At 38.6% G+C, this 12,875-nt stretch overlaps 1 protein-coding gene across 4 annotated transcripts in view; it reads right to left on the reverse strand.

Moving 5' to 3' along the window:
- Positions 1–12,875, reverse strand: part of BTBD9 (BTB domain containing 9) — a 420,550-nt gene that overhangs the window by 106,050 nt on the left and 301,625 nt on the right. For all 4 annotated transcript variants that reach the window (XR_014295455.1, XM_082637820.1, XM_082637818.1 and 1 more), the window contains exon 8: positions 2,244–2,433. Coding sequence is in view for 3 of the 4 variants with exons in the window: in XM_082637820.1 (XP_082493946.1) it covers positions 2,244–2,433 (190 nt within the window). In the remaining variant the exon portion in view is untranslated. The remainder of the gene's footprint in view (positions 1–2,243; positions 2,434–12,875) is intronic.

Genomic DNA, 12,875 nt, shown 5'->3' on the forward strand with positions numbered 1-12,875 from the left:
ATGGCAGAACAAGCATAATAAAGAGAAACCTGAAGCCCCAAATAGGTGAAGTGAAAGAAAGTATCTAGTCATTTTAAATGATTTCAAGTCTCCTGCTCAGATGAGTTACACACCAAGCCTTCTGAAAGAAACTGCAGATGTAATCTCAGAGACACAATTGGTAATCGTCAAGAAATTGTGCAGACTATAAGACAAGAGAAGGACAACTGTTTTCCAGATTTTTAAAGTAAAGACGAAAAGATTGTAATGGGAAATATTCAGATAAGTTTCACACCATTTATGACAAAGACTCTAGAATGACTTATTAAATAGATGGCTTATGATTACTTTAGTTAATGCATGCAGCTGAGAAGAAGGAAGGAGGGCGCGTTGATGGCTATCTGACGGAAGTTTATTCATGCTGCTAGCTTGTCCAGACTGATTGTGGCTTGTGTCCTCCCCCTTCCTAAGCACAAAGTGAGTTGTCTGGCCTGCAGTATGAATTCAAGGCTTCTCTATCTGTGATTTGTTGCCTGTGGTACTCATCCTGTATGTGGCCCTTTAAGAAAAGAGGTTGACAATTTAAATGAAGAAACCAACAGTCTGAATTCTCCAAGAAATCCAGCATCACTTGTCAGGGTACCCCAGGGAACTGACAAGCAGCATTAACCTCTGCAGTTATTAGCTTAAACATCAATAAACCTTTGTCTATTAGAATCCCACTACCTTATTTTTTGTGCTATTTCTTTCTTTACACATACTAACTTTAAAATGAGAACAGGAAACAGTAAGGCAAATGTGGTACAGCATGATGGCAGGAAGGCAGTCATGTCTCACCAACATCTCTACCTCTGGCAGGCTGATATAATGTAAAATATCTTGTGTTAAAAATATATATATAAGGGGCTTCCCTGGTGGCGCAGTGGTTGGGAGTCCGCCTGCCAATGCAGGGGACACGGGTTCGTGCCCCGGTCTGGGAAGATCCCACATGCCACGGAGCGGCTGGGCCCGTGAGCCATGGCCGCTGAGCCTGTGCGTCCGGAGAGGCCCGTGTACTGCAAAAAAAAAAAAAAAAACAGGAATTTTTGGGCCTCCCTGGTGGCGCAGTGGTTGAGAGTCCGCCTGCCGATGCAGGGGATACGGGTTCGTGCCCCGGTCTGGGAGGATCCCATATGCCGCGGAGCGGCTGGGCCCGTGAGCCATGGCCGCTGGGCCTGCGCATCCGGAGCCTGTGCTCCGCAACGGGAGAGGCCACAACAGTGAGAGGCCCGCATACCGCAAAAAGAAAAAAAAAAACAAAAAATATATATATAGGGCTTCCCTGGTGGCGCGGTGGTTGAGAATCTGCCTGCTAATGCAGGGGACACGGGTTCGAGCCCTGGTCTGGGAAGATCCCACATGCCGCGGAGCAACTAAGCCCGTGAGCCACAACTATTGAGCCTGCGCGTCTGGAGCCTCCGCAACAAGAGAAGCCGCGATAGTGAGAGGCCCGCGCACCGTGATGAAGAGTGGCCCCCGCTTGCCACAACTAGAGAAAGCCCTCGCACAGAAACCAAGACCCAACACAGCCAAAAATAAATAAATAAATAAATTTTTAAAAAAAAAATATATATATATATACACACACACACATTAGTCTTTCAGAGACCTTCTTAGAACCTTAAAAAAAAAGGGGGCAGCCTATTTGAGACCCAGATGACTCTCTTGAACTAAAGTATATCCTCTGGGAGATGTCACCAGTGTCACATTTCAAAATTATATGATCCTACAAATCAAGCAATAGTGGGTTAAAGTTCCCTTCTTAAAGCAAAGCGAAACAAAACAAAACAAAATGAAAACAACCAAAAACCCAGACATGAAGATTAGTAAAAAGATCTTTTAGAACCAGGTTTCATATTCAGATCTGTTTGGTTCATATATAAAGTCATTTATTCGAGTTGAAAATGATTTTGACATCCTGTAAGTCCCTAACCAATACAAACTGAGACTTGTGCCATATCCAGGGAGAGGCCCTAGTCCTCTCCCTCCACAAATCTAAACTAGTCCTTCCACAAGTCTAACTTTGGTGCATCTCCCCACCAGAAAATCCAAACAAGCACCTTGTATATCTTTGTCCCTCCTTTTCCATCCCCTCCTCTCAATATTTAGAGCAAAGAACAGAAGCGTATCTTCACTGAAGTTACTGGGATCATCAATGTACCAAAACACAATCTGCACGTGTGTCTTCCATTTTAAAAGTAATACATGAAAGGGAATCTTCTTACCGTATTGACCCGATCATGTATGGCTGTGCCAGTTGAACCACAATTGCACCACTTCCTAGTTGATGACATGTATAGCCAGAATCCCAATCATAGTTCTTAGTGTCCCCATTCAGCAAGGCATTTCGGCTCCGACTGACTCCTTCAATCACACTGGCACAATCAGCAATTGTTGCAACGTTCTCCATGGGAACTGTGAATCCAACACAAGATTCAGCATCAAGATAAAGAAGCCAAATATATCCCAACAGTGTGCTACGAACAAAATTAATTAATTACTATCAATAATAAAACAGAAATCAGAGCATTTTGATTATCTCAAGATATGAACACATTTCCATGCCAAATAACCTCTAAAAAAGCTGAACCTGAGGCTGGAACAAACCAAACCACATGTAGCAATTAACCCTAAAGAATTTTATTACAAAGAAACATGATACCCCATAAAATATACAACAGATAAATACATTGTGAAATATTACTACAGTGGGAAACCACACAGTAGCTGAGATTAATTAACTACAGCTATATCCAAATTGATTAATCAAAAAACAGTGTGTTGAGTGAGAAGCAAGGCACAGAAAAACACAGTGTATGAGTTCATTTATACAAAGCTTTTTAAAAAGGCGAAACTAAAAATATAATTTGTTTAGGGATACATATATAAATGTAAAACTAAAAAGGAAATCCAGGGAATTATGACACAAAATTCATGATCATTTGTATGAGAAAGAGGGAGATGAAATCTTGGAGGGACACCTACCAATGTGCCTAAACATTAATTGATTTCATTTCCAAGATGAAATCCTGGAGGGGCTTCAAAACTACTGGTTTTCTTCTATTCTCATGAGGCGATAGGTACATAAGCACTTATTTTATTAGTATTCTCTAAACTGTACATATTTATTACACTTAATAAATGTAGTAAGTTTGTTTAAAGAAGCATGACATATATAGATTTAGTATTTTAGAATTCATAAAGCAGGAAAACAATCCAGGACACGGTACCAATCCCTTTGCAGAATATACAGTTGCCCTCGGCCATGATTCATTTCCCTTTTTTATCTGTTTACTATTCTGAGCAATTCAACACATACGCTCATCTCTTTGTTCATGAACTGCTGCATTCTGAAACACCAGCTCTGTTTTGATTCTGTGTCTCTCTATGTACTTCAAGTCCACATCCACCTGTTCATTTACAAAAGTCTAGGGTATCCACAAAATGATATAGCTGTCCAAAAATGATGTAGATTCTCTAAACACTGAGAAGAGAATGATAAAAGGTGAGAGCCTTTTAAGTCCACTGGGACCTTTTTTGTGCATTTACTAGCCCTGCGATTTTCTTCAGAAATTTAAGTTATTTAACCTAAATCTACAATTAACCTTAGCTACTTACATTCAAGATGTGTAGCTTACTTTACAAAATTTTAAAATGGACTGAAAAAAAGACAATTTCTTATTAGATATACACTATACTTTTCAGTATAATATTATACTCTATGCAAAGAGAGAGGGTGAGCAGTACTACTATCATGCCAAAACATTTCTAACTTTATAATGATGCGGAGTAAATAATCTTCCATGTATCTCCTAAGCAATGCATTTACTTTCCAAAGGTGGGCATGCCTGTACTCGAGCCCTCATCTACCTTCACTACTTGCTTTGCTCCCTCATCTCATATACCTTCACTGCTTGCTCTGATCTCTGTAGATAAGGACAGCCATCCACAGATAAAGAAGAGAGGAAGGGAAGGAGGAAGGGAGAGAGATTGGATTTTCTGGCCATGAATCCCTTGACTATGAAGCTTAACTCTAAAGCAATAAGCAGAATCTCTGGTAAAGTAACCTGTGAGGACAGTTTCCTGGCAGAGAAGGGACTTATAGAAAAGCCCCCCTCTGACTTTGAAAGGAGAAGAGATAAAGGACTATATTTAGAGGCTAAGTCATGGTACCTCCATCTCATGGAAAAGGGGAAGTATTCTGTGATTTGGAAGAGAGAACTAAAGGATGTGGCACAAGATACACAATAAACTGAGCTGAGACATAAAATCACACTGTAGGTAGCTTAAGCTGCAGTAAGAGACAGTCTCCATTCTCCCAGGTGCTTAAATAGCACACATTTATTTTTCATCCACACTATGCATTCAGTGATGATCAGCAAGGTGACTCTGAGCATTGCATCACGCAGGGAACCTAGTGACAGAAGGTTTGTATAGATTGATATGTGCTTCTTCAATCACAGCAGCAGTGAGAAGGGAGTGAACTGGGCACTGGCTCTTAAAACTCCTCCCCCAAAGCAACACACATCACTTTGCTCACATTTTGTTGACTAAGGCAAGTCACAGGGCCTTACCTAACTTCAAAGGGGATAGGAGAGGGCTAACTTGTTGTGTGCCCAGGAGAAGAAGGGGAATATTTGGTCAACAATATTAACGTCTACAATAAACATTAAACCAGGATGAAGGAACATTCAATAGCCAGATAAATCTAGTTCATTTGTGTAAAGTATATAAAATATTTCGAGGTATAAATATACCAAAGGGACATTTAGATTGTTACCATTGTTTTCTTTGTGATTACAAATGTGTCTTCTTGGGTACATAGGTAAGAGTTTCTTCAAGGAATATGTAAGACATATATATGTATATATTTACACATACACACACACACACACACACACACATATGGAAGTGGAATTACACTTGTGGCTATGAGTTACCTCACTGGCAGGATGTCAATCCTTTCTTGGTTAATGTTGAGTTGAAATATTTAACTTGTTCCTATATGATTTGTGTTTTCCCTTTCTTGTTTATAAATTCTTTCCAACCCCAAATTTATAAAGATATCTCCCTATATTTTCTTCTAAAAGTTCTCAAATTTTGCTTTCCACGTTTGGTTCTTTAATCTATTTAGGATTTATTTTTGGTATGCTACTAAATACAGATCTACTTTTACCTTTTATTCATAAGGTTAGCTAATTTCCCCAGCACCATTTAATGAACAGTTCATCGCTTTCCTCCACTAATTTATGTTACTTTAGTCACATATAAAGTTTTCATACGTATCCAAATCTCTTTTTAAGATCTGTACTCTGTTTCCTTAATTTGCCTAGCCTTGTGCCTTTACCATGTTGTTTTAATTACTATAATTTTACAGTATCATAAAATCTGACAAACTGAACACCTGTCTTCCCTCTCCTTCCCCTTCTTCTCCGTTTTTCTTCAAAATTACCTTAGATATTCCTGGCCTTTTCAGGAGAATTTTGTGTTTTGTTTAAGTTTTCAAATATACTAGCATAAAGGATTCTTCAATATATGCAAATCAATCAGTGTGATACAGCATATTAACAAATTGAAGGAGAAAAACCATATGATCATCTCAATAGATGCAGAAAAAGCTTTTGACAAAGTTCAACACCCACTTATGATAAAAACCCTGCAGAAAGTAGGCATAGAGGGAACTTTCCTCAACATAATAAAGGCCATATATGACAAACCCACAGCCAACACTGTTCTCAATGGTGAAAACCTGAAACCATTTCCACTAAGATCAGGAACAAGACAAGGTTGCCCACTCTCCCACTATTATTCAACATAGTTTTGAAAGGTTTTTTTTGTGGTATGCGGGCCTCTCACCGCTGTGGCCTCTCCCGTCGCGGAGCACAGCCTCCAGACACGTAGGCTCATTGGCAATGGCCCACGGGCCCAGCCGCTCCACGGCATGCGGGATCCTCCCGGACCAGGGCATGAACCCGTGTCCCCTGCATCGGCAGGTGGACTCTCAACCACTGCGCCACCAGGGAAGCCCTAGTTTTGGAAGTTTTAGCCACAGCAATCAGAGAAGAAAAAGAAATAAAAGGAATCCAAATCGGAAAAGAAGAAGTAAAGCTGTCACTGTTTGCAGATGACATGATACTATACATAGAGAATCCTAAAGACTCTACCAGAAAACTACTAAAGCTAATCAATGAATTTGGTAAGGTAGCAGGATATAAAATTAATGCACGGAAATCTCTTACATTCCTATACACTAATGATGAAAAATCTGAAAGGGAAATTAAGGAAACACTCCCATTTACCATGGCAACAAAAAAGAATAAAATACCTAGGAATAAACTTACCTAAGGAGACAAAAGACCCATATGCAGAAAATTATAAGACACTGATGAAAGAAATTAAAGATGATACAAACAGATGGAGAGATATATCATGTTCTTGGATTGGAAGAATCAACATTGTGAAAATGACTATACTACCCAAAGCAATCTACGGATTAAAGGTGATCCCTAACAAACTACCAATGGTATTTTTCACAGAACTAGAACAAAAAATTGCACAATTGGTATGGAAACACAAAAGACCCCGAATAGCCAAAGCAATCTTGATAAAGAAAAATGGAGCTGGAGGAATCAGGCTCCCTGACTTCAGACTATACTAAAAAGCTACAGTAATCAAGACAGTATGGTACTGGCACAAAAACAGAAATATAGATCAATGGAACAGGATAGAAAGCCCAGAGATAAACCCATGCACATATGGTCACCTAATTTTTGATAAAGGAGGCAAGAATATACAATGGAGAAAATACAGCCTCTTCAATAAGTGGTGCTGGGAAAACTGGACACTTACATGTAAAAGAAAGAAATTAGAACACTCCCTAACACCATACACAAAAATAAACTCAAAATGGACTAAAGACCTAATGTAAGGCCAGACACTATCAAACTCTTAGAGGAAAACATAGGCAGAACACTCTATGACATAAATCACAGCAAGATCCTTTTTGACCCACCTCCTAGAGAACTGGAAATAAAAACAAAAATAAACAAATGGGACCTAATGGAACTTAAAAGCTTTTGCACAGCAAAGGAAAACATAAAAAAGATGAAAAGACAACCCTCAGAATGGGAGAAAATATTTGCAAATGAAGCAACTGACAAAGGATTAATCTCCAAAATTCACAAGCAGCTCATGCAGCTCAATAGCAAAAAAACAAACAACTCAATCCAAAAATGGGCAGAAGACCTAAATAGACATTTCTCCCAAGAAGATGTACAGATTGCCAACAAACACATGAAAGGATGCTCAACATCACTAATCATTAGAGAAATGCAAATCAAAACTACAATGAGATATCATCTCACACCAGTCAGAATGGCCATGATCAAAAAAATCTACAAACAATAAATGCTGGAGAGGGTGTGGAGAAAAGGGAACCCTCTTGCACTGTTGGTGGGAATGTAAACTGATACAGCCACTATGGAGAACAGTATGGAGATTCCTTAAAAAACTAAAAATAGAATTACCATATGACCCAGCAATCCCACTACTGGGCATATACCCTGAGAAAACCATAATTCAAAACAAGTCATGTACCATAATGTTCACTGCAGCTCTTTTTACAATAACCAGGACATGGAAGCAACCTAAGTGTCCATCGACAGATAATGGATAAAGAAGATGTGGCACATATATACAATGGGATACTACTCAGCCATAAAAAGAAACAAAATTGAGTTATTTGTAGTGAGGTGGATGGACCTAGAGTCTGTCATACAGTGTGAAGTAAGTCAGAAGGAGAAAAACAAATACTGTATGCTAACACATATATATGGAATCTAAAAAAATAAAATTGTTCTGAAGAACCTAGGGGCAGGACAGGAATAAAGATGCAGATGTAGAGAATGTACTTGAGGACACGGGGAGAGGGAAGGGTAAGCTGGGATGAAGTGAGAGAGTGGCATGGACTTATATATACTACCAGAAGTAAAATAGGTAGCTAGTGGGAAGCAGCCGCATAGCACAGGGAGATCAGTTCAGTGCTTTGTGACCACCTAGAGGGGTGGGATAGGGAGGGTGGGAGGGAGACTCAAGTGGGAGGAGATATGGGGATATATGTATATGTATAGCTGATTCACTTTGTTATAAAGCAGAAACTAACATACCATTGTAAAGCAATTATACTCCAATAAAGATGTTAAAAAATAAAAATTAAAATTAAAAAAAAGCAGTAAGCCTTGATGTGGAAAAAACGAAAACCTAATATACTAGCATAAAAATTTTCACAGTATGTTCTCATTATCATTCCAAACATTTTAATTTGTACCTTTTCTTTCTTTTTTCGTCAGTCCTATACATGTTTGTCTACTACATTAGTGTTTTCAAAAAAACAATTTTCAATTTTGCTGATTATTTTCTTTATTTCCTACTTCACTAAATCTGCTCTTTTTATTACTTCTTCTTTCTACTCCTTTGGATTTATTCTATTTTTTTCTAAATATCTGAAGCAAATAATGAGCAAAACATTAACTTTTCTTTTTTTCTAATAAATGCATTTAAAGCTAATATTTTACCTCTAAGTCCTGCTTTATCTTTACCCTTAAGTTTTGATATATAGTGTTTTGAAGAGTATTAGAGTCAACTATGGTGTAGAATGTTCCTCCATCTGGGTTTGTCTGACATAAAGTGTTTTAAAAGTTGATTGCATCTAAGTTTTTTCTAATTTCCATTAAGATTTTTCTTTGCTTCATAAATTATTCATAAGAATGTTTTTTAACTTTTCAAGTTTTTGTTACTGATTTTTTTGTTTTTGTTTTTGTTTTTGCGGTACGCCGGCCTCTCACTGTTGTGGCGTCTCCCGTTGTGGAGCACAGGCTCTGGACGCGCAGGCTCAGTGGCCATGGCTCACGGACCCAGCCGCTCCACGGCATGTGGGATCTTCCCGGACCGGGGCACGAACCCGTGTCCCCTGCATCGGCAGGCGGACTCTCAACCACTGCGCCACCAGGGAAGCCCTGTTACTGATTTTTAATTACACTGTAATGTGGATAAAAAGGTGTGGTCTGTATGATACTGACTCTGTAGAATTTGATGAGATTTGCTTTTCTGTGGTCTAGTTCATGGTTCTTATAAATATTTTACATGTGCCTGAAGAGAATGTGTATTCTCTAATTTGGGAGATCTATGGTTCTATATATATCTACTTTATCAAACTTACTGAGCTGTTCAAATCACTTACATGCTTACTAATTAATAGGAGAGGTTTGTTTAAATTTCCCACTATGACTGTAGATCTGTCAACTTCTCCTTGTAATTCTGTCAATTTTTGCTTTATGTATTTTGAGAACACATTTCGTGTTTATTATTTTAGAATTATATCTAACTGGTAGATTGAACCTTTCATCATTATGTAGTGTCATTTTTTATCTTTAATAATGCCTTTGCCCTAAAATCTACATGTTCTGATGTCAAATAAATATAGTGCCTTTATTTAGCTACTGTTTCCTTAGCATCACTCTTCTATTTTTCTGGTCTCTTGTGATAACATATAACTAGATTTTTGAAAAATTCAGTGTCCTTTGTCTTTTAACTGGCAGATTTACATGACTTATATTAATTGCTATTACTGATGTATACTAATTCACTTTTTAAAAATTTATTTATTTTAGGCTCTGTTGAGTCTTTGTTGCTGTGCACAGGTCCCCTCCAGAGGCTGCGACAGGGGGCCACTCCTCATGGCGGTGCGCGGGCCTCCCACTGTGGTGGCCTCTCCTTCAGCAGAGCATGGGCTTCAGGTGCATGGACCTCAGCAGTTGTTGTGCCCGGGCTCAGCAGTTGTGGCTTGCAGGCACCAGAGAGCAGGCCAGGCAGCTGTGGCGCATGGGCCCAGTTGCTCCGCAGCATGCAGGATCCTCCCGGACCAGGGCTCGAACCTGGGTCCCCTGCATTGGCAGGCTGACTCCCAACCACTACGCCACCAGGGAAGTCCCACTAATTCACTTTTATTTCTACTTACAAGTTTTTTTTTTCTTTGCTGCTTACCCCACCTCTCTGTCTACTCTGTTCCTGTTTTCTAACAGATTTAATTTCCTTTATTTTCCCTACCAGCTATCCCTATTATTTGATTGGGAAGTTATATATTCTATTTCTATTCTTTTACTAAATTCTATATATGCATACCAGACTTAACAATGCCTAAAATTAAAAATCACATATTCCCTTCTCCTGAACAATATAAAAGATCTTAACACTTTTTCATACAAATCATCTTGCCTCTTGGCTTGTTATCCTTACCTAACATTTTACTTCTACCTTTTAGACTCTCAAAATCAGTCATCATTATTATTATCTCATACAGCCAAAACTTATTTATTCACATTCACCAATTTATTCACCTTTACTTTTTTAATATCCTCCTTTCTTCTTGGTTCAACTTCCTTCTAAGACACATCCATTCAGCAGAGTCTTTACTTGAAAGTGTATTTTGCCACCACTCTTGAAAAATAGTTTAATTGGGTATAGAACTCTAAGTGATAAGATGTTTTTCCTCAGCACTTTTAAGATATTATTCCATAGTCTTCTAGCTTCTTCTGTTAGGTCTGCTGTCCCTCTAACTGCTGTAATTTGTTTGTTTCTCCACAGTTACTTTTAAGGATTTTTTTTTGGTTTTAGTGTTTTGCAATTTTACTATGTTGTACCTAGATGCAGACTAAATTTATCCTGCTCAGGACTGAATATAAGCATTTATGGCTTTTATCATGTCTGGAACATTTTAACCATTATTTCTGTGAGTATTGATTCTCCCTCATTCTCTGTTTTTTCTTCTTCTAGAATTCCCATTAGACCTCTGTTGGAACTTCTCATTCTATCCTCTCTATTTCTTAACCTTCCTTTCATTTTTTCCCTCTTTACCTCTTTTTGAAGCATTCTGGGTAATTTCTTTAAATTACTGTTGTGTTCACTGCTTCTCTCTAGGTGTGTCTCATCTACTATTTAACCTGTCCACTGAGTTTTAAAATTTCACTGTCAAACAAAAACTACCCAGTATTGAAAATAAGTGAACTGAAGCTATATGTATTAGCAAGGGTCAATCTTACAAGGAAAGTTGGTTAAGAAGAACAAGTCAGAAAAATACAAAGGGTACAATTCCACTTCTATCGTTTAGTGATAGACACCTAGTGAATCTCGCCTATATGGTGAGATTAGAAAGGAGAGCCAGGGAGTAGTAAACACAAATTCAGATGAATGGTGACCTCCAGATAGGAAGATAGCAGGGATGTGCTGTGGGGGGAACACACAAAGGGTTTTAAAGACTTGGTAGTGTTCTATTTCTCAAGATGGGTGGTGAGCATGTGAGTGTTCCTGGTCTCCAAACTTTACATATATGTTCTTTATGTTCTTTTCCACAAATGGAATATCGGTTATTTTTTAAATTCCACAAATTTTAATACTGTTTTTATGAAAACCAGAAATATGGCAAGTAATTTCAGAGGGTTTGAAAGGATAAACCTTTTAGGATTCTTTACAATGCTGATGTGCTCTGTAGTATCCACTAGATCTTGACGGTTGTCCTTGTTGACTCTTCCTGAGTTTATCCATTTCCTCCTAAGCTACCTTACTGCTTCACAATTTTATCCCTAGATGATCTAATTTTAACTAGTCAATTAGTGCAGCAGCATCAGAGATGATCATAAAATCATTAGTGATATAGTTTAAAGCTCTTTGGGAAAAAAGGCTGGGATAAGCACTCAGAATTCCTTTTCTAAAGACATATTTAGAAATATTTATTAAAGTAGATTCTTTCAGTCTCCAACATTTTCTCTAAGCAAAACTGCCCTAGTAATATCACCCTCTGACCCTCTGGAATCTTAAGGTAGTCTAACATATGCTTCATTAAAGAACTTTGCCTTCTTGGGACTTCCCTGATGGTCCAGTGGTTAGGACTACACACTTTCACTGCTGTGGGTCTTGGTTCAATCCCTGGTTGGGATTTTTAAAAAAAGAACATTTCAAAAACAAAAACAGGGCCTCCCTGGTGGCGCAGTGGTTGAGAGTCCGCCTGCCGATGCAGGGGATACGGGTTCGTGCCCCGGTCTGGGAGGATCCCATATGCCGCGGAGCGGCTGGGCCCGTGAGCCATGGCCGCTGGGCCTGCGCATCCGGAGCCTGTGCTCCGCAACGGGGGAGGCCACAACAGTGAGAGGCCCGCATACCGCAAAAAAAAAAAAAAAAAAAAAAAAAAAAAAAAAAAAAAAAAAAAAACAAAAACAAAAACAGTGCCTTCTTAACAAAAAATCCTATATCTATGTGCTGGAGAACAGTACTCCATGGTTTCCACTTTGATCTTGACATCATCGTTCATTAATGTTTTTCAGTCAAAGTCTGGATCTACAAAGGGTGCCCAACACAGATAAACACAGACACATATAATACACAGAGATAGACTGTATTAGTGAAATCTACCCCAACTCCTAAATTTCCTTTCAAGAAACTGCCTTTGCTAGAACTCTACTAGCAACTTGATAAGCAACTGTACTTATTCCATAAGGTAGAAAATCAGATCAGCACTTTTCTTAATTCTCATTCTTATGTTTTAAACAATGAGTCAAATTAACAACATAACGACCAAATGATGCCAACGGGTGGAAAGAAGAGAAGGATAGGGACCTGGGCACAAACCCTGTGGATAAAGACTTTCTGTAAATAACCAAGGTGAGACCATAATTCCAGCACTGGGCCAATTCTTAATATCCAAATCAGTATTTAAATCTGATCTAACTTGACAATTGGAGATTTAGCATGTGAGTTTCATAAGGGCAGGAACTTTTCTCCTTTTCACTGCTGTATTCCCATCTGAT

The sequence above is a fragment of the Mesoplodon mirus genome, assembly GCF_964341445.2.
Source record: "Mesoplodon mirus genome assembly, chromosome: 12".
Lineage (NCBI taxonomy): Eukaryota > Metazoa > Chordata > Mammalia > Artiodactyla > Ziphiidae > Mesoplodon > Mesoplodon mirus.